The 22,992-nt window shown below is 40.6% G+C and overlaps 1 protein-coding gene across 1 annotated transcript in view; it reads left to right on the forward strand.

The window, feature by feature from the left end:
* Positions 1 to 22,992, forward strand: part of ttc3 (tetratricopeptide repeat domain 3) — a gene marked incomplete at its 5' end in the record, with an annotated part of 109,045 nt that overhangs the window by 82,187 nt on the left and 3,866 nt on the right. The window contains 11 exons of the mRNA XM_048540578.2: positions 1,176 to 1,244; positions 3,685 to 3,834; positions 5,821 to 5,960; positions 8,920 to 8,988; positions 9,120 to 9,216; positions 12,673 to 12,773; positions 16,405 to 16,498; positions 16,812 to 16,913; positions 18,964 to 19,394; positions 19,556 to 19,682; positions 22,270 to 22,479. Of these exons, the coding sequence (XP_048396535.2) occupies positions 1,176 to 1,244; positions 3,685 to 3,834; positions 5,821 to 5,960; positions 8,920 to 8,988; positions 9,120 to 9,216; positions 12,673 to 12,773; positions 16,405 to 16,498; positions 16,812 to 16,913; positions 18,964 to 19,394; positions 19,556 to 19,682; positions 22,270 to 22,479 (1,590 nt within the window). The remainder of the gene's footprint in view (positions 1 to 1,175; positions 1,245 to 3,684; positions 3,835 to 5,820; positions 5,961 to 8,919; positions 8,989 to 9,119; positions 9,217 to 12,672; positions 12,774 to 16,404; positions 16,499 to 16,811; positions 16,914 to 18,963; positions 19,395 to 19,555; positions 19,683 to 22,269; positions 22,480 to 22,992) is intronic.

A 22,992-nucleotide genomic window follows, 5' to 3' on the forward strand; every position in this document is an offset into this window, starting at 1 on the left:
TTAACAGAAACAGCAAACCCATAGACTTAGTTTATTCCCCAGCAGCGTCCTTTATGGATACTCAGTCCCAGAGAAATGTAACTTCTATCTTAACACTGTAATTTCTTATTTTACTGACTGTTGCAGTTCTCTTTCTTCAACTGCTGTAACAGTTTTAAGACTTTCCAGTTATAATGGCATGAATCACCTCAGAAAACATGCACAATCTCTCTCAAATGAAGATTCCATAGACCTAACAAATTGTTCTTCTCAACTGATAACCTGGTTCTTCAGCAGTTAAACTGATATTCCGTTAACGTGAAATTGAAATTTGATTCTTCTAAACAAAACTCAGACTGAGACCACCAGTAAGCCCTTGATCTTTTGTTTCTTGGTATGTCATAAACTTTGGTAGTGTAAACACTTTATCAATTCACACCACTGGTAAATTACTAAGTATTTAGTAACTCCTACTGATGCTTTATTAGAAATGATATGTTTAGGTCACTTTTCCAAACGACTTGCTAACTTAAAATGGAAACTATTGTCTTATGGTGACATGGTGGCTCAGTGATTAGCACTGATGCCTCACAGTGCCAGGGACCCACATTTGATTCCACCCTTGGGTGACTGTCTTTGTGGAGTTTACACATTCTCCCCATGTCTGTGTGGATTTCCTGTGGGTGCTCCAGTTTCCTCCCACAATCCAAAGGGATGCAGGCTAGATGGATTGGCTAAATTGCCCATTGTGTCCAGGGATGTGTAGGTTAGGTGCATTAGCTATGGAATTGCAGGGATAGGGTAGGAGTATGGGTCAGGGTGCGCTGTTGTTCAGAGAGTCAGTGTGGACTCGATAGGCCGAAGGGTCTGCTTCCACACCGTAGGGAAACCAAAACCCATCTGCGTGTATATTAAAAGTCTAAATTTCCAGCTAATAACACACAAATAATATGTAAATTTTTATCGCAAAATACTTTGTAATTATTGCCGAACTGAGATGAACTTGGCCACAGAGATTAAATATACCAGTGGGGATGATGCAGTAGATCAGGAAATGCTGTGTCTTGCAATTTTGATTGAGGAATGTTTGAAGTTTCACAGTTTTGAAGTCCCATGGGGGGAAGAAAAGATGATTTTCCACTAGCATTTGCGTAATAGGTGCTTATTTTTGAAAATATTTGTCTGATTTATTGTAGGCTCATCAGGAATCTTTCTGTAATACCAACATCAATACTGATCCTTTACAACCATTTGAAAATCAACAGGTATGTGAAGAAAGAAAACATTTGTATTTATACAGGGTGGTTTCACATTGTTGGGAGATTTCCCAACACTACTTATAACCAATACATTAATTTTTTATCATAGTTACCAGTTTGCACACAACATGATCTCACAAACAAAGCAACAAAACAAATGACCAGATAACCTGTTTTGATGTTCGTTGAGGAATAAATACAGGAAGACCTTCCCTTCTTTTCAAGTGTTTGCAAAAGATATTTCATTTGATGGGTTTTTGTATTGTCTAAAGGGTAATAGAACATAGGACATTACAGCGCAGTACAGGCCCTTCGGCCCTTGATGTTGCACCGACCTGTGAAACCAATCTGAAGCCCATCTAACCTACACTATCCCGATATCATCCATGTGTTTATCCAATGACCATTTAAATGCCCTTAAAGTTGTCGAGTCTACTGCTGTTGTAGAAGGGCATTCCACACCCTTACTACTCTCTGAGTAAAGAATTTACCTCTGACATCTGTCCTATATCTATCACCTCTCAATTTAAACCTATGTCCCCTCGTGCTAGTCATCACCATCCAATGAAAAAGACTCTCACTGTTCACCCTATCTAATCCTCTGATCATCTTGTATGTCTCTATTAAGTCACAACTTAACCTTCTTCTCTGTAACGAAAACAGCCTTAAGTCCCTCAGCCTTTTCTCAGAAGACTTTCCCTCCATACCAGGCAACATCCTAGTAAACCTCCTCTGCACCCTTTCCAAAGCTTCCACATCCTTCCTATAATGCAGCGACCAGAACTGTACGTAATACTTCAAGTGCGGCTGCACCAGAGTATTGTACAGCTGTGATATGACCTCATGGCTCCAAAACTCAATCCCTCTACCAATAAAACCTAACACACCGTACGCCTTTTTAATAACCCTATCAACCTAGCTGGCAACTTTCAGGGATCTATGCACAAGGACACCGAGATCCCGCTGCTCGTCCACACTACCAAGAATCTTACCATTAGCCCACTACCCTGTATTCCTGTTACTCCTTCCAAAGTGAATCACCTCACACTTTTCCACACTAAACTCTATTTGCCACGTCTCAGCCCAGCTCTGCAGCTTATCTCTGCCACTCTGTAACCTGCAACATGCTTCGACACTGTCTGTAACTCGACCGACTTTAGTGTCATCTGCAAATTTACTAACCCATCCTTCTATGCCCGCATCCAGGTCATTTATAACAATGACAAACAGCAGTGGCCCCAAAACAGATCCTTGCAATACACCACTAGTAACTGAACTCCAGGATGAACATTTCCCATCAACCACCACCCTCTGACTTCTTACAACTAGCCAATTTCTGATCCAAACCGCTAAACCACCCTCAATCCTATGCCTCCGAATTTTCTGCAGTAGCCTACTGTGGGGAACCTTATCAAAAGCTTTACTGAAATCCATATACACCACATCAACTGCTTTACCCTCATCCTCCTGTTTGGTCATCTTCTCGAAGAACTCAATAAGATTTGTGAGGCACGACCTACCCTTCACTAAAGCACGTTGTCTATCCCTAATCAAATTGTTCCTTTCTAGATGATTATAAATCCTATCTCTTATAATCCTTTCCAGCACTTTACCCACAACCTAAGTAAGGCTCACTGGTCTATAATTACCAGGGTTGTATGTACTCCCCTCCTTGAATAAGGGGACAACATTTGCTATCCTCCAGTCTTCTGGCGCTATTCCTGTAGACAATGACGACATAAAGATCAAAGCCAAAGGCTCTGCAATCTCTTGCCTAGCTTACAGATCTATCCTAGGATAGATCCCATCCGGTCCAGGGGACTTATCTATTTTCACATTTTCAAGAATCGCTAACACCTACTCCTTATGAACCTCAATCCCGTCTAGTCTAATAGCCTGTATCTCATTCTCCTCAATAACATTGTCTTTTTCCTTTGTGAATACTGATGAAAAATATTTATTTAGCACCTTTCCTATCTCTTTGGACTCCACTCATAGCTTCCCAGTCTTTGACTGGCCCTGGTCTTACTCTAGTCATTCTTTTATTCTTGACATATCTATAGAAAGCTTTAGGGTTTTCCTTGATCCTACCTGCCAAAGACTTCTCATGTCCCCTCCTGGCTCTTCTTAGCTCTCTCTTTAGGTTCTTCCTGGCTAACTTGTGACTCTCAAGCACCTGACTGAGGGTCTCTAACAGTGTAGCATTCCATCATACCTCTACCATACTGAGATATCAGCTTGCATTATGTATTCAAATTTTGGGATGAGGCTTGTACCCAAGAATTTCTGACTCCAACGTGACAGATATAACTGAGCTTTTGCCATAAGATGATTGTATAGCCACAGCAACAATGGAGCATCGTACTTCCAATGGAGGACAAAATTCTAACACAATACTCTGAACCTAAACCAATTTGATAACATTGTTGCTTGATCTGATCAATAGGGTGATATTTTGAGAATTGAGAAAGAGCACCATGTTCTGCAGAAACAACTGCAAGAAGCAGAAGAAAAATATGATCAGCTTGCAAACCGCAGCAGAGATGAAATTACTGCACTTGAAGAAAAAATGACTGAATTCATAAAGAGAAATGAGGTACCTGCAGAATTTACCCATGTAAAGTATTATTTTCAAGCTCAAATTTGCAGTCACATGTTATAAACTCTTAAGTACAAATTTATGCTAGAAAATTGGTGGTATGTTAGACAGTGAAGAAGATTATCTTCTCAGAGTACAATGGTACCATGATCAGATGTGCCAGTGAGCTGAGGACTGGAGATGGGGTTTAATTTAGATAAATGTAAGGTGTTGCATTTTCCTAAGGCAAACCAGGGCAAGACTTGCACAGTTAATGGTAGGATCCTGCAATGTTTTACTGACTAAAGAGACCAAGGGATGCAGGTGCATAGTCCCTTGAAAATGGAGTCACAGGTAGATAGGATAGTGAAGAAGGCATTTGGTATGCTTGCCTTCATTGTTCAGTGCATGGAGTGTAGGAGTTGGGCCGTCATGCTACAACTATACAGGACATTGGTGGAGCCACTTTTCGAATATTGTGCTCAATTCTGATCACCCTGCTATGGAAAAGATGTTGTTAAACTTGAAAGGGCTCAGAAAAGATTTACAAGGATGTTGCTAGGATTGGAGAGTTTGAGCTATATGGAGAAGCTGAATAGTCTGGGGTTTTTTTCCCTGGACATCAGAGGCTGAGGGGTGATCATATGGAGGTTTAGAAAATCCTGAGGGGACATGGATAGGGTGAATAGCCAAAGTCTTTTTCCCAGGATAGTGTAGTCCAAAACAAGAGAGTAAGGTAAGAGGGGAAGATTTAAAAGGGACCTGAGGAGCAGCTTTTTTTATGCAGAGGGTAGTGCATGTATGGAACGAGCTGCAAGAGGAGGTGGTGGAGGCTGGTGCAGTTAGATTTAAAAGGCATCCCAATGAGTACACGTATAGGAAGGGTTTGGAGGGATGTGGGCCAAGTGCTGGAAAATGGGACTGGATTGTTTAGGATATTTGTTTAGGGCGAATGTGTTGGACTGAAGGGTCTATTTCCGTGCTGTATCACTCTGTGACTCTAGAAATAGTGTAAACATCTTACCATAAGTAATATTGTTTCTTCCTGCCCACTATGATACTTCAGTTTTGCATCTCAACTACATGGACGGTAATTTTCTAACTAGCTTTACATCTTTCTAAATTGGCATTTATTTCTGATTTAAGCATGAAGAATAAAACAAAAATACTGTTTTTTTTAAAATGTGTGCGAATTCTTAAAATTGGAACAGAATTATGTCATTGAGTCATATAGCATGGAAACAGACCCTTCGGTCTGACCAGTCCACACCAAACTAAACTAGCTCCACCTGTCTGCCGCTGGTCCATACCCCTCCGAATCTTTCCTTTTCATGTGTCTATTTAAATGTCTTTTAAATGTAATTGTACCCTCATCCACCACTTTCTCAGGAAGTTCATTTCACATGCGAACCACCCTCTGTGTAAAACAAAATAGCCCCTCATGCCTTTTTTAAATCTCACTCCTCTTACCTTAAAATTGTTCCCTCGTCTTGAAATTTCTCATCATAGGGAAAAGACCATTAACTCTATCCGTACCTGTCATTATTTTAGAAACCTCTGTGAGGTCACCTCTCAATCTCCTGTGCTCCAGTGAAGTATTTTCCAGCCTATTCAGCTTTTCTTCATAACTCAAACCTTCCATTACAGATCATGCTGAAAATTCTTTCTTGCCTTCAAACATTGTTCACCTCAAACCTGCACTTGATTTTGACTAACTGTGATACTGTAAGGCAGTGATAGCAAATTGCAGCCCATTTTGCATCTCTGCCAATTTTTACTTCTAATGAAGTCAGTGGAAATAACAAATGATTAGAGATTTAAAATAGTCTTTTGATTTACTATCACCCATTATACACTAGTGGTCAACTAATAAATTAATTGAAAAGTCTTGTAAATAGAATAAACTGCCTGTACGTGTCACTTTTGCTGGAATAGTTAACACCAATTTAAATAATCATTCAGAAGCAGTTTGGAAATGCACTAATTTTTAATGTCTCTCTGCAGCTACTAAAATCTGAGCTTGACTTGATACGCCAAGACTTGGAAAGTGAAATCAAGAAGAGTCAGCAAGAAAAGCGAGAAAATAATGAAAACTTAAAAGTACTCAAATCAAAAGTTAAATCACTTGCTGATTTGAATCAAATGTAAGTAAAATTTGGATCAAGAATTTACATAGTTTGAATAGCTACCAGTCTTTAGCTGGCATACAATGCTGCCTAATTTATCTGTATGTGAATGGACCAAATGCACATTTGAAAGAAATTTTCTCGTTATGATGGAAAATCCCCTCTTTATGTAACCCTATAATTTTCTAAATCAGGATATCCTGTTAATTTTGCCATGCGTGCATTTAGACTAACACGTTTTCCAGTTGATTTAAAAAAAGAGAGTTCCCCAGGGTAATGACTTAGACTGAACCATCTTCAGCTGATTGATCAATGAAGTGGAGTTGTTGACTGATGACTACACAATTTGCAATAGTATTCAAGATTTCATAGATACCAAAGCAGCCAATGTCCAAATGCAGCAAGACCCTTGGTCAATATCCTGGCTTAAGTTGACAAATAGCAAGTAGCTTTTACACCACACTCGTGTCAGGCAGTGACCATCTCCAGTAAGAGAGAATCTGAAATATTAACTCTCATTCCTCTCCACAGATGTTGCCAGACCTGCTGAGCTCTTCCAGCAACTTTTGGTTTTGTTTCTAATTAACATCATCTGCAGTGCGTATGATTTTTGAGAAAATCTAACCATTGTCCTCTGACATTCATTGGCAATATCATAGCATAATCCTCCACTAACAACAACTGGAATGTTACCACTCACCAGAAACTGAATTGGACTAACCATATAGAGTTCTAACTGGCTGGAATTTCTGTGATGAATAACCCACTTCTTAACTCTTCAAAATCCATCCATCATCATAAAGACATGTCGTGTGATGGAATACTTGCCACTTGCCTGGATGGGTGCAGCTTCATCAACGCTTGGAGAAGCTGAACACCATCAAGGACAAAGCAACCTGTTTGATTGGAACTGCCTGCAAAAACGCTCACTCACTCCATTACAGATGCTCAGTGGCAGCAATGTGTACCATTTACAGGATGCACTGCAGAAATGCACCAAGGTTCTTTAACCTCCAAACCCACACCTCGTGACCATCTAGAAGGAGTAGGACACCTAAAGATATGGGACTACTTCCACATGCAAGGTCCTCTCCAAGCTACTTGCTATCCTGACTTAGAGATATATTACCTTTCCTTGTGTCACTGGGCAGAAATCCTGGAATTTCACCCCTAACAGCATTGTGGGTCGACCTGCGCTACGTGGATTAGAGCAATTCGAGAAGGCAGCTCACTACCACCTTCTCAAGGGCAACTAGCAATAGGCAATATATATTGGCCCAGTCAGTGTTGCCTGAATTAATAAAAGGAGTTCCTCCAAGCAACTTATTTACTAAAACAAAGCATTCAAGTGTCATCAAAAACAAGTTGAAAGTTAGAGTTAGTTGGTTAGTCTTTGTTCATAGAAAGAGTAACAGGCCTGAAGTATATTAGGAAGCTATTACAGTGGCTATCACAATATTTAGAGGTTCAAGAAACAATGGATCTCTTTCTGATTGGGAGCAAACGTACGTTGACATATATTAAGCAGGATATGGACCGTTCTGTTCTGTTCTATGCCATTCTCAATTTCAAACCATTGAAGCCTCAAGTAAGATCTGAGCATTGTCTGATTGCTTCACTTACATCATTAAGTATAAAGATGTAAATGGGAGGTCCTGGTTTGTATATGGAATTTTTTGATTAACCTGGTGAATTAATAGCAATTAACTTTTTTCTCAGCTCATCACTTATAAATGTTCAAGTGTGTCATACTGTTGCATCTTTGATGCTAAACATCTAAAGAAGCTTAGGGTTTATTTGTAGAATACTGTCTGCAATACTGACTCTTTTTCTGACTTGATGGATCCTGCTGAATGTGTTCAGCATGTTCTGTTTTTGTATCAAATTTTATTTCATTTACTGTGTTTTGTTTTTGTATTAGTGTTCCTTAGCACAGTGTAACTTTCTATGTCCGTTAGTCCAACACATACTTAATAGATTCTGCTATTTATGCTAAGCTAACCAGGTACACATCAGTGAGAATTTTGATCAAGGGTGTTTTGAGGATACCCATGAAATGTTTCCACTGTTCTGCTGGGAGTCTCCTGCATTCAGACTAGATTCGGAGTAGAGCAGTTTCAGGAGTCTGGTGTTGGACATAAGAATGACAGGGTACTGGTTTTGAGTGTTTGGCGCATGCTGCCTTGAGGGAGATTGCTGCTGTTGGCACACTGTCCTGGTCACTGGATTTGAAACTTCAGTGTGTAAATAGTTGTTTGGTAATACAGTATAAAATAGAGACACATTGCTAAAGCTTTGCCTCTTGCACAAGACAAACGAGCTTTGGCAACCTATTTCTCTTTTGAGCCATATTAATAGAAGTAATATTGTCTGAAGTCATGACTGAACAACTTACTAAGAGAAAAATGCAACAGTTGAAATTCATGTTTGTGTGTAATAAAGTCCTCAAATGAATGGCAGAATTGAAGATATGTCGAATCCTTACAGTTTTTCCTACTGTGATTACCATTTAAATCGGTCACCAGTCTTGCAAGGAACTTTGTTTTAGACTTTCTTTAAGCAGATTATCTGTGACAATTTGCTAATTCTTTTCCTTGATCAACATACATGTCTCAGCATCTGACTTCAACCAGGATCTCAAAAAAGGAGAAAGGTAGTAGGAACTGTAGATGCCGGACAATCAGAGATAACAAGCTGTAGAGCTGGATGAACACAGCAGTTGCAGCAGCATCAGAGGAGCAGGAAAGCTGACGTTTTGGGTCTGGACCCTTCTTCACAAAAATCAGGAAAAAATTTCGGAAGAACGGTCTAGATCCGAAACATCAGCTTTCCTGCTCCTCTGATGCTGCTGCACCTGCTGTGTTCATCCAGCTCTACACCTTGTTATCTCAAAAAGGAGAATACGTCTTTTGCAGCTACTGAAATATAGGTGGTAGTTTTATCCTAAACTAATTTTTTATTTCTATTTTTCCTGAAGGCACACTGAAAATATTCAGGAGAACAAACAACTTTATGAGAAACGTTTACAAGAATTTGAAGAAATAAGGCAAGTTTTAGTTTGGACTCCCAACAGAAGTTTCTGAAATGTATTTTGTTACTGTACTTGTGAAAACATAGAACATAATTGAACTTTCCTTTATATAATTTAAAAGATGATTATTTTTGCTCAATTCTTAGTAATCAGTCATCAAGAGAAAAGAAAAAGCTAGAAGAAGCCATTAGAAAGAGTGATGACAAGTACCAAGAAACTAATAAAAGAGCCACCGATGCAGAGGTAGAGATTTGAAATCTATTTTCCATTTTTTTCCCTTTAGAAAAACATCTTGAAGGCTGTGATTTATGCTTGAGATAGTTGCACAGCCCTAGAAACTCGCTGGTACTATTTCCAGGTCACACTGTGTGTAAGCAACCCACTCACATGAGGGCAATTAAGCAGTTAAGCGCAGCTGGACTTGAAACTGATTGATTCATTCATTTTATTGTCGCTTGTACCAAAATACAGTGAAAATCTTCACTTGTGAGTGGTACAGGTAGATGACAGCTATCAAAGGATGAATAATCAAAATAACTTATAGGCATAAAGGTTACATTATTTGCCGCTAGAGTCCATTCAACAGTCTGATAATGGCCAGAAAGAAGGTGTTCCTGAACCTGCTTGTGCATGTGTCCCAGCTTCTGTACCTTCTGCCTGATGGAAGAGGTTGTAGGAGACCATTACCAGGGTGCGATGGGTCTTTGATGATGAGGGCTGCCTTTCCACAGCAGCGAGTCAAGTAAATAGAGTCCATGGATGGAAGGTTGGCTCTGCACACCACCTTCTGTAGTTTCTTATGGCCCTGGGCAGAGCAGTTGCCATACCAGTCCATTATACACCCAGACAACATTCTTTCAGTAGTGTATCTGTCGAAGTTGGTGAGGGACCTTGTAGACATGCCGAATTACCCAAGCCACCTGACTAAGAAGAGACGTTGTTGTGCCTTCTTGACTGTCGCATTTACGTGGGAAGACCAGGACAGGCCATTGGTTATTGTCACTCCAAGAACTTGGAGTTCACACTCTCAACCTCAGTTCTGTTGATGTAGATTGGGGCATGTTCTCCTCCTTCTATCCTGAAGTCAATGATCAGTTCTTTTGCTGACATTGAGAGACAAGATTGTTTTGATTGCACCACGTCACCAAGCCCTCTGTCTCCCTTCTGTAGTTTGACTCATCATTGTTAGATATTTGTTGTCAGCGAACTTGTAGATGGTGTTTGTTTAGAATTTGACAACACAGTCGTAGGTGTACAGCAAGTACAGTTGGGGACTGAGGACACATCCTTAGGAGGGCTCCAGTGTTGAGTGTTATTGTGGAGGAGGTGCAGTTACCTATCTTCACTGATCGTGGCCTATGGGTCAGAAAACTGAGGATCCAGTTGCAGAGGATGAAGGAGAGACCATGGTGATGCAGTTTTGAGGTCAGCCTGGAGGGGATAATGGTGTTGAAGGTGGACCTGTATACAACGAGTAGGAGTCTGACGTAGGTATCTTGTTGTTCCAGGAATGAGTGCAGGGCTAGGGATATGGCAACCTCTGTGGGCCTTTTATGTCAGTAGGCAAACTGTAAGGGATTGAAGCAGGTTGGGAGACTGGAGTTGGTGTGGGCTGTGACCAGTCTCTTGAAGCACTTCATGATTATTGAAGTTCGAGCCACTGGACAGTAGTCATTAAGGCACATTGCATGTGTTTTCTTAGGTACTGTGATGTTGGTTGTCTGCTTGAAGCTGGTGGGGACTTCACCTTGTAGGAAGGAGAGGTTGAAGATCTTGGTGAATACCTCCACCAGCTGGTCAGCACTGGATATGAGAACTCAGCCAGGGACTCCATCTAGGCCTGTCACTTGCCTTGGGTTGACTCCCATGGAGACTGATCTGATGTCTGAAGCGGTGACAGAGGGGACAGGTGTGTCTCAGGCTGTCAGGGCAGGCATTGAGAAGCTGGTGGTATTCTGCTCAAACCAAGCAGTGAAAGCATTGACCGTGTCACGGAGGGATGTGTCATTGTCTGCTGTCTTACACTGTTTCATTTTGTATCTCAGGAGAGGAAGTGCAACAAATGGTTGCTAACCTAACTCCTGGATGCAGCAAGATTAAATAGACTGAGCCTATATTCTCAGGTTGAGAAAAGTGAAAAATGATCTTATTCACGATTTCAAGCTGGTTACAGGCATTGACAGGATAGATGCGTGAGAGATGTTTTGTCTAGCTGGGTCTCGTCCACAACCAGGGAATGCAGTCTTAGGATAAGGGAAAGACCATTTATGATTGAGATGAGGAGGAAATTTTTCATTGAGGTTGTCAATACTTGGAATTCTGTGTCACAGTTGAATATGTTGAAGACTGAGGCTGATAGATTTCTGTTTTGAGACACCAAGGAGATAGTACAGGAAATGTGTTGGAGTATCAGTCATGATCTCATTGAATGATGGCGTGGTCTCAAAGGGCTGAATAGTTACTCCTGTTCATTTTTTTTGTCCTTCTGAGAATGCTGCAGTGCCTGATCAGTTCCTCCACTTTCTCGTAGTGCCTCCTTGCTGTTCAGCAATAGTTAGAGATTGCAGCTACACTAGCGAGATCTTTCCTTTATATCATTGTTGTCTATAAATGATATAAAGCTGTTCCTGCTGAGTTAACAATCTCACTGACAGAGCCTCTAGCCCAGGATTTTGGGTTGCAATCTGAATTGTTTCCTCTTTCGCTAATAAACCTCCTTTTTCACCAAAATCAACACTAGTGCCCTCAACAGATGGGGAGGTGATTGCCTAGTGGTATTATCACTGGACTGTTAATCCAGAGACCCAGATAATGTTCTGGGCAACACACAGCAAATGATGGAATTTGAATTCAGTAAAATATCTGGAATTAAGAATCTAATGATGACTGTGAATCCATTGTCGATTGTTGGAAAAACCCATCTAGTTCGCTAATGTCCTTTAGGGACGGAAACTGCCATCCTTACCTGGTCTGGACTACTAGTGACTCCAGGCCCACAACAGCGTGGTTGACTCTGAACTGCCCTCTGGGCAATTAGGGATGGGCAATAAATGCTGCCTCATCCCGTGAATGAATAAAGGAAAAAAAAATGACCAACTGTCAATGGATCGGACAGGGTTCACCTTCACCACCCTTCAAAACTATACCATATTGTGCTGTACCACATTTTATTAAGCTGTTGGAGAAGCTAATTTAGAGGTCTTTTCAATTCAAGCAGTTCTCTGATTTAACCTCAATGAATGCAGGCAAAACACAGCAGGACACAGTTTCATTCACCTAACAAAGTGTGGACCTGGATGAACACAGCAGGCCAAGGTGCATCTTAGGAGCACAAAAGCTGATGTTTCAGGCCTAGACCAAGGGTCTAGGCCCAAAACATTGGCTTTTGTGCTCCTAAGATGCAGCTTGGCCTGCTGTGTTCATCCAGGTCCACACTTTGCTATCTTGGATTCTCCAGCATCTGCAGTTCCCATTATCTCTGACCATAGTTTCATTCAGAACATGATTATTTGAGTTGGGAGCAAACAGGGACCTTTTATTAGTAAGAACCAGAAAATAGTTTCCAGGATTTTGTTATTACTGTTTTGTGGAAGTTAGAACTTTTTCCTTCTAAGTAACCTGTACTGGATTGAAGTGGTACTGAGTTTTTCTTCTATCTTTGATCTCTTGATATAATATTTCTCCCTCGTCATTGTTTAGGTGTCTGCGCTAGAGAGCTGGTGGAGAACACAACTCTTTTTCCATTACAGAGCAGCTGATGATGCTAAGCGTATACTAGATAAAATGAAAGCACTTGTCAGGTGAGTCTGAAATGTTGTTTAATTTTATAGTTTTATGATGGGGCTGTTTCTTTCTGTTGCCGGTTTCCCATATGTACAGGTAGAGGAGGTCGTTTGTTCCAAGTATTAACCCAGCCAAAACATCCAAAACTTCCCTGTCATTCTGGCATCAAGTGTTAAACAATTCCAGGATTTACACCCCTGCTACTCTAACATGAATCTATCCTGTGTATTGATTGATTTGTGCAAAGAATTATTTCCTGAAAGGGTAACAGGAAAGGCGTTGTATGCTCTTTTAGCTTTTCTCGTCATTTCACTATTTTTGTACCTAAGATGGCGCCTTGTTTGGCGACATTGCACACATTTCACAGTGCTGCTGAACTTTGTACTTGATTACACATGACAATAAACCTAATTCTAATGAGTCAGCAGTGTGGAGAAAAGATTATAAGATATTGCAGGGAAGTTGGGAGTAAATAATTAATTTATGGAATGTGTAAATTAAACTAGATCTAATACAGCTTTAAAAACTTAAGCCTAAGTTAAAACAGATACATCAACTTTCATGAACTAAACCAATAATTTAAGATTGCATACATATGGTAGGGCAGATGCTATGCTACAGCTACGGCTTTGGGAGTTTGTGGGGGTCTGGGATAGCCACATTTGCAAAGATATCTGCATCTGGAATTTCATTGCAGTTGTTGAACTGTATTCCAAGATGCAGCGACGACAGGCAACGGAGAAGGCAAGAACTCCTTGCTCACTTCGTCCAGTCATGATGAGTGGAGTGTCAATTAGTTCCATTGGCTAGATAGATAATTTGCGATGCAAAGTGATATCCAACATGAGTTCAGTTTCCATGCTGGCTGAGGTTACAATGAAGGGTCTGCCTTCTCAACCTTGCAATTCAGTTGAGGAGTGGTTAAACTCACTACCAAGCATCTCTGTTTCATGAAACAGCAGCCATGGTCCTCTGGGACTAGTGAGTTTTCACTTCCATAGACCAGGAAATTAGAAGTACATGTAACAAAAGAAATATCGTAATCATGGAGGAATTAAATCTAGACAAACCCAATTAGAAACAATACTTTTGAGGATGAGCTATTGAAATGTATTAAAGATACTTCTTTAGATTCAGTATGTTCAGCAATCAAATCAGGAACTAGATATTTTAGTTCGGAGTTTCTGAGGAAGGGTCACTGGACCCGAAACGTTAACTGTTTTCTCCTTCAGATGCCGCCAGACCTGCTGAGCTTTTCCAGCAACTCTTTTTTTTGTTCCTGATTTACAGTATCCACAGTTCTTTTGGTTTTTACAAGGTATTTTATATTTAGTATTCTTAAGATCATCAGAAGTAGAAGGTAGAGAGAGTTGTTGGGCCCTTGACTTTGCTTCGTCATTCAGTAATATCCATGGCTAATTTGATTGAGATCTTGTGTTCACTTATTAGCTTTCCAGCATATTCCTAGTTTTCCTTGTGGATCATTCTGCAATGAGCTAGGGTTAATTGATACAGTTAGTCCTAATTTAAAGTTATGGTTATGGTCTAGAAAAAATTGAATTTAAATAAATTGGAGGTTCTCATAAGAATTATTACTAGTTTCCTTCAGAAATTCTTCACTCAATGTGTGTTCAAGTTGAAATCCTGTACTGTACGAGAGCAGCACTGTTGGGTTCCAGCTAAAACAACTTGCTGAAACTAAATGCATTACTAAATATAAAAGAAACGCCATAGAAGCCATGCAGTGTGCACTCAGGCAATTCAGCCCATCAAGCCCACACCCACCCTCTGAAGAGCTTCCCACACAGACCCACCACCTCACCCTGGACTGGTAGCCCTGCATTTCCCATGGTCAATTCACATAACCTGCACATCTTTGGACAGTGGGAGGTAACTGGAGCACGCAGAGGAATCCTATGTGGACACAGGGAGGAGCTGCAAACTGCACAGAGATAGTCGCCCCAAGGTGGAATCAAACCCGACTCCCAGCCCTCTCTGATGAAGGGTCTAGGCCCGAAACGTCAGCGCTCTCTGATGAAGGGTCTAGGCCCGAAACGTCAGCTTTTGTGCTCCTGAGATGCTGCTTGGCCTGCTGTGTTCATCCAGCCTCACATTTTATTATCTCCAACTCCCATAGAATTATTTTTTTAAAAATTACGCTTGCCATATGGTAAAATAAAAGCAAAATACGATGGATGCTGGGCAATTGAACTAAAAATAGAAAATGCTGCAGAAATTCAGTATTTTTTCTGGAAGCATCTGTGGAGAAAGAAACAGATTTAACATTTGAGTGCAGCATGAACTCTTGAAGACTTCACCAGAGTATTCTGTATTTAGTTTGTTCACATTACAGTATTTTAATGTAGATTATGCTCCATCTAGTGGCAGAATTTAGCACGGTCATGTATCAGCTGGAGTCCCAGGACCATTTGTACTGTCTAACTCCTGACACAGGTCAGAGGCCGGGATGTCCCATGCACGTTCGTGAATAGTCAAAGCCAGTAGCCAGTAGAAAAGCCCTGAAGCCTGAGGTCAAGGACAGGAGCCAGTCCTAGACTACAACCGTAACTTTAAGTGAGGACTAACTGTATCAGGCTGAGAGCAGCAAAAGGCAGCACATGGAGGAAAAGACCATAGAGCAGAAGAGCTGGTGAAAAGGCCATTTGAGTGCTCAGGCCACAAAATAGCAAGTCTGACAATGTCATTAAAGTGAAATTGAAAAGGTTAAACAGTCATATTGATGCTACTTGACTAAGTTAGGCAACATTAAGCAGAGGCTAACTATATTGCACAATCCAATCTGTGAATGGTCCCTTCAGACATGCTGAAAAGGGAGAAGTAGTGTGTTTGGTGCTGGCATCTTTGATCTGTCTTCATTCATACTTGGCTGAATCAGCACCATTCATGCTTGTCTCCATTCCATTCCTCTCCCATTGTTCTGTCCATCTAAATATTTTATCCTGCTTATTTATTAATTTCTAGAATGTTTCTTTCAAATTTGATAGCCTCATTCTGTTTAGCATCATCAAATTTGACTAATTTGCATTTCCTTTTTTCCCTTGCTTTGCAGCTCCACGTGCTCCTTTTTGTGTCCTTAAGACTGGTATTATCATCCTGACCTTGTCTACTATTTGTCGATGATCATTTTAATGGCATGTTAGTGGTAGTCCAGTTGTCTATAATCCCAGCTATTTGTAAAATTAAATCACTAACTTTGAGCAGCCATCAGTAACATATCCATCAAACTACAAGTTAAAAAAATGCTCACTGGTTCACTAATGTTATTTGTAATTGTTCTTAATCTACTTGACCCCGAATAGTCTCTGAATTACACTGGAAAGTCATTTGTAAAAATGTTTCCAAAAGCAGCCTCTTAATCTCCACCCCAGGCGATTAGAAGTGAGTTACATATTCAGTTCTGACACTGCTGGAAACATCATGATTTGAAACAAATAATAAATACAGGGATTATTCAATATACAGTCTGATCTGGTGAGAAATCTTTTCCCAAAATATGCCCAGAGGTAAGCATACAAAATACCTTGTGACTGAAGGAAAATCCTGACAAGACCTGTATCAGTGTAGGAAATGACACTCTGTGTAATTCTGAGGTACTTTATGATATTTGAATATTCTGTTTTTATGCAGAAGCCCAATCCCAGCAAATCCACAACTACAGAGGTCGGTTGCAGCCTGGGAGTCATTCCTATTTACAATCAACCAACAAATCAATCAAAGCAAGGTAGGTTTGAGGTGAATTTGGCATGTTTATAATCACTTGGAATTCTGCAGATTACTTTGTATACAGTTAAATAGTACCAAAAAAAAACAATTCTCATGTCAGCAGACTTGATATTGTGCTTGTTTTCCTTAAAAAGTTCAGTACCAAATGATGCTCACCTCGGATTTTCACGAAGATTTGACAAGTATTCTGGATGATGGTTGATCGTCTTTTACAGTCATGATTTTCATGTTGACTTTTCATTAATACTTTGCGAAAAATAATTGAAAGGTTCTTAAGATTGAGCAATAACACAAAGTATTCAACTTTATAGACAGATCTTAATAACCAGCTAACTCGCGTAAAAAATGGAGCTCATCTAAGCAGTCTTCCACCAGTCTCCGTACCAATTCTCCCAGCACTCCCAGGCTCTAGCGTAAGTTATTTTTGGTGAAATCTTTCTTTTTGCAACAATTTACACTTGTGAAACTATAAAGATGCATTCTGTTGAAGAATGTGCATCTTGTGTCATTTTTATTACAGGTTATTCAAATTAGGTAGAATTGAAGATCACTCACTCCATTCAAAATCATAGAATCTGAACAAAATGCTGTAGCCATGTTTCAGAATTTATATGCAGGATGTGTGTATAAACTCGCAAAACAAGTCACTACCTCTAACCTTTACACTTTAAGTTACTAATTGGGCTTTGGGCAAACGGTCTAGGAATTGAACTTAACTAGAGAAAATGCCAATGTGCAGATTGTCATTGACTAATGCTCTTGTGACCCACAAAATACACAGCCTAAAACGCTGGACTGCAATGGTTCAAGGAAGCAACGCATCACTGCCACCACCTCAAGGGTAATTAGGGATGGACAATGAATTCTGGCCAAGCCAGCAATTCCCACATCTGTGAATGAATAAAAATACATTTTCCTGAAATGTGATGTCCTAACCAGTATGCAGTTAACCAGATCGTTCAGACTAAGGCCCCGTACAGTTGCTGCAATGTATTGTCCCCATTGTTTGTTAACCCTTTCAGGTATATTCCTATATTCCATTGGTATTTTTGTTTTCTTTTGCATACCTATACACTAGCTTTTAATAATTTGTTGGCTCAACTGACAAATTTCCATGCTTCGGTCAAGTTCCATATTCACCATTTAAAACTGTTTGTTTTTTGCACTAAGGTAGACAACCTCACATGAGGTCAACTCTGTCTGACAGGACTTGAGCACTCAATTAATCCATTTGGCTCTTTGTTGTTTCGTGTTGCACTTAATTTACTGGGCTTTAGGATGTACCAGCTAAAAGTAAATGTAAAAACAGCTTCAACAGGCCTTTGAATAAAATGTGAGGGTGAAGCCATAGGAATGTTCGCTTCTGTCCCTTCTCCTTCACATCCTACAGTCAGTGCATGTGGTGTGGGTCACCAGTCTGTTCATCTCTTCCTCATTCCATCCTTCCCTCTTCTCCCTTTGTCCCCGCCACCCACCCTTACCTTCTCCCAATCAGTGCTGGAAGACAAATGGATGTAATCAGGAATGTAAGATTGTGAAGCAAGTTGCAAAAGCAGGAATGGAATAAAGCTGTGGAAGGATTTGAAAAGCATGTCAATGATTTTGAAATTAAGGCACTGGAGGATGGAGCAACAATAAGGATGAGCTCAGAAAGGGGTGGTGAAAGAGACAGGATGCTAGCTGCAGATTGCTGGATGAACTGAAATTCCTCACTTAGGGCAGGGGTCATGAAGTCAGAAAAAAGAACATTTGAAAACAATCCAGGTTGCCCTTCTTTCGAAAGGATGTTGTTCAGCCTGACAGGAACGATTTACAAGGACGTTGCTGGGACTGGAAGGTTTGCATTATGGGGAGAGTCTGAATAGGCTGGAGTGTCTGAGGCTGAGGGCTGATCCTATAGAGGCTTATAAAAATAAGGGCATGGATAGGGTGAATAGCTTAGGTCTTTTTCCCAGGGTTGGGGAGTCCAAACCTACAGGGCATTGGTTTAAGCTGACAAGGGAAAGATTTTAAAAAGACCTTAGGGTCACCTTTTCAGTCAGAGCGTGGACCAAGCTGCCAGACAAAGTGGTGGAGGCTTGTACAATTACAACATTTAAAAGGCATCTGCTTGTTTAATTGAATAGGAACGGTTTAGAGGGATATGGGCCAAATACTGGCAAATAAGATTCAGTCAGAATGAAGTGTCTGATCAGTATGAATAAGTTGGACTGAAAGGTCTGATTCAATTTTCTATGACTCTGTAAATGAGAGGAGGATTGGATGTGAGTTTCAGTGGTAACAGGGACATAGATGGACATTATTCCTGTTTTGGGACTAGAAGTATCCTTAGATAATGGGTCTAAAAAAGATTTCATGCTTGTGTATGAAGTAACATTGTAACTGAATCCAGAACATAAAATATACAGAGAATACATATATTCATCTTGTTCCCATTTAAAGATGTTTTTGTTTTCAATTTAGATGCTGCTGGAGAATGATGATCCTGCCATTATAGCATCGTACTCTTCTGCAAGTAAGGAGTTGCAGATGCAAAACCATATGGTATCTATTGCACAAGTATCAGCTGCTGCAACACAGAAACCTCTGATGGCTCCAATGCAGGCAGCCCCAAGGACTGCCGAAGCGATGGCTAAAGTTCCACCTGTAACATCCAGCCTACAAAGCCAATCTTCTTTGAACCAAATTCAACATGAAAGTTCTTTGACAAAGCCTCAGTCTGCCTGGTTATCACTAAATAATAGAGCAGGCACACCCACAATACCTGAAATTGCAACCTCTACTGATACTCTGTTTTCTACAAGTCAACGTGCAAATGCTACATCTCAACAACCCAAGAACAGCTATGATAAAATCATCAACCGTCTTTTGGCCATGTTTCCTCATTATTCAAGGTAAGTCTAAGGTCAAATCAAATATGCTTACACGATCTTGTGAATATTTTTCTTCGAGTTGCTTTTGTTTAACCGTGGGCTCTCATCTTGTCTGCTACAATAACGCAGCAATGACTGTTTACAGCCAATCCTGAACCATATCTGCTCATTCTGCTTAATAGGGCCCATCTGACTGATTTCATTAAAGAAGTTCGTAGCGCAAATGGCGGCTCCCTTTCTGGATTAGTATATGATGAAATAATTAATCGAGTGGCCGATCTCATTTTGGATCATCAAGACAAAACAAAGGTGACAATCTGAAGCTTGACCTTGTGTAAAATGGTAAAAACTCAATACTTGGATGCCTGAGTTGTCCAAATTTACTGTTTCACAGGCTGGAGGATTGGCCTAAGTATTTGAAGGTTTACTGCTGTAGTATGAGAGAGAAAAACGTGGTGAAATGAAAGTTTAAATACCTCCGTTGCCTGCTAGGTGCCGAATGTTTGTGTGGAGGTTTAAATGGAAAAAAAAAACAAACTTGTTCACTTGGATCTACTTTCACTTTTGGGCAATGACCAAGACTGACAATGACCCCAAATCTCCGAGCAAAATGTGCAGTTTTCTGTCAGCCATAATCCAAGAGCCCTCATGTCACCGTTAAGAGCTGATTTGTCAACTTTGCTTCACTGATTTTCATCCACTTCAGCACTATAAAACAACAGCTGCTGATCTACCAGTTCACTTTACAACTGCTCTGGGTACTATCTCCAAATGAAGCACATTTCAGAAAGGTCATAAGTCACGCTACACCAGGATATAGTCCGCACCTTTATTTGAAATCACGTGCTTTCGGAATGCTGTGCCTTCATCAGGTGAACTGAAACAGACAGGCGTGGAGTTTATAGGCAGAGAGATCAAAAGATCAGACCAATGGCGTGAGTAGGGTGTTGACAGCGTTAATAACAAGTCTCTGCAGGTAATCAAAATGGTCAGATGGTGAGACTAAAGTGTCAACAGCTGAATAACAAGTGAAGGGATGACCTATAATCTGATTAACTGTGGCAGAGAGGTAATTGCAAAAAATTAAAAATAAAATGGTACTGAAGACAAACCAAATGACTGGAAATAACAAGCTAGGTATAAGAGTCACATGCAGAGGGTCTAACCAAAGTAACAAGTAGCCCAAAACTATATAAACTAATTAAGACAGAGAGATCATAACAAGTTATCAAGGTGATGGTATCAAAACAGGGCAGTAAAGAAGATTTTACAAACGCGCCCGATAGGGTACCCTTTGTCATCCAGTACTTCCCCGGAGTGGAGAAACTACGCCATGTTCTTCACAACCTTCAACATGTCATTGATGACAACTACGATCTTGCCAAGATCATTCCTAGACCTCCACTTTTCGCTGTCAAACAACCGCCAAACCTTAAAGAGACCATCATTCACAGCAAACTACCCAGCCTTAAGTACAGCATTGACCACCACCTTGCCATGGCAACTTCTGCAGGACACGTCAGATCGTCAACATGGATCCCACCATCACACGTGGGAACACCACCAATCACGTACACAGCAGATACTCATGTGACTCAGCCAATATTGTTTACCCCATACACTACAGGCAATGATGCCCTGGGGCATGGTGTATTGGCAAAACCATGCAGACGCTACAACAATGGATGAATGGACACTGCATAACAATTGCCAGACAGGAATGCTCCCTCCCAGTGAGGAACACTTCCGTGGACAAGGACGTTCAGCTTTCGATCTTCAGGGCACCGTCTTCCTAGGCGGACTTCAAGATACACAACAGAATTGCCGAGCAGAATCTGATAGCCAAGTCCCGCACCCATGACGACAGCCTGAACTGTGATCTTGGATTCATGTCACTACATGTAACCCCATCATACTGTTCTTTATCTGTAAAATCTTCCTTACTGTCCTGTTTTGACGCCATCACCTTGATAACGTGTTGCGATCTCTCTGCCTTGATTAGTTTGCAGAGTTTTGGATTACTTGTTACTTTGGTTGACTCTTATACCTATCATGTAATTCCAGCCATTTGGTTTGTCTTCAGCACCATTTTTTAAAAGTTTTTTGTAATTTTCTGTACCTCAGTTAGTCAGATCATAGGTCACCCTTTCACTTCCTATTCAGCTGTTGACACTTTACTCACACCACCTGACACTTTTGATTACCTGCAGAGACTTATAATTCAGCCTGTTGAAACTCCATTCTCACCGTTTATACGATCTTTCGATCTCTCTGCCGATGTATTCCATGCCCGTGTGCTTCAGTTCACCTGATGAAGGGGCAGCGCTCAAAATGTTTGTGATTTCAAATAAACTTGAACTGTAACCTGGTGTTGTGTGATGTCTAACGTTGTCCACCCCAGTCCAACGCAATATTTCAGAAACCCATTCGTAGTCACAGGAGCATTTTGTATTCACTGAACGCTCCTTAAACTGCAGAGTTGAGCACCAAAGGCAGTACCTGCTCATGTTCCAACAATGCTCACTAGCTGACATGTCACTTTCAGTTGAACTAGGTCTTGTTCCCAACAGTTTCCAGTGATGCTATCCGTGAATTAAAATAGCCCCTTCAATGGCTAAAGTTTGTTAGCTTGCAGCAAGAGAGAGAAGCTTAGAAAAGGAACTTTTGAGATTAGGATCTTAGCAGCTAAAGATAAATATTATCAAACACAAGTAGAAGTTATTAGGCTTAATAATGCTATGTTATTTTCAAGTAGCAGTTAGTTAAAAATTGTAATCAAAATGCATGTATGATAAATTCAAAATTGTGATATTTGTTTTCAGGATTCATTTTATTATTTTCACTGAAGAAGTTTCATGGTGCGCATGTTTCTTTCTCCCTATCTTGCACATTATAGGTCCAGTTTGTGCCTTCCACCCTTCAACAGCCAGCAAGCCTTGTTCACCAAAGGCCATCCTCTGACTTTGGTGCTTCACTCAGAGTACCTGCAGCATCAAGTGAGAGCTTAAGACCATCTACTCTTTCAGCTGCTAGAAATGCCCGTTCACAGCCTTGGAAACCTGTCAAAGCTCAGACTGCCTCACGGTGGCACGTAAGCAATCCTCCTGTAAGTGATAGTGAAGTATAACTTTCATTACCTTACAGCAAAAAGATAAGGATAAGAAAAGACCTGAAACTGTCCATCTTGACTTGAAAATATATCTCTTTTCCTTCACTGTCACTCGGTCAGAATCCTGGAACTCCCTCCCTTAGGGCCTTGTGGGTGTATCTGCACCACATGGATTTCAGTGGTTCAAGAATGCAACTCAGTGTCACCTCCTCAAGGGCAGCTAAGGATGGGCAATATATGCAGGCCCAGATAGTAACAGCCACAAACCACAAGTGAATAAGTAAAACTTGAGTGTACAGGGCTGAATTTCAAAACATGAAGTATAATGAACTCTGCGGAGGATAGAGATGGAATGAATGAACGAGTGGCAAATGCAATTTAACACAATTGGCAAGTTAAACATTTTGGAAGAAATGAGAGTCAATACAAACTAAGTACATTTATAAAGTGGGTACAGGAAAATAATGTGTTCCAGGGAATATGGGCTTAAATAGTTGAAGGTTGCAGGGC

This window comes from Stegostoma tigrinum, chromosome 12 (assembly GCF_030684315.1).
Source record: "Stegostoma tigrinum isolate sSteTig4 chromosome 12, sSteTig4.hap1, whole genome shotgun sequence".
Classification (NCBI taxonomy): Eukaryota; Metazoa; Chordata; class Chondrichthyes; order Orectolobiformes; family Stegostomatidae; genus Stegostoma; species Stegostoma tigrinum.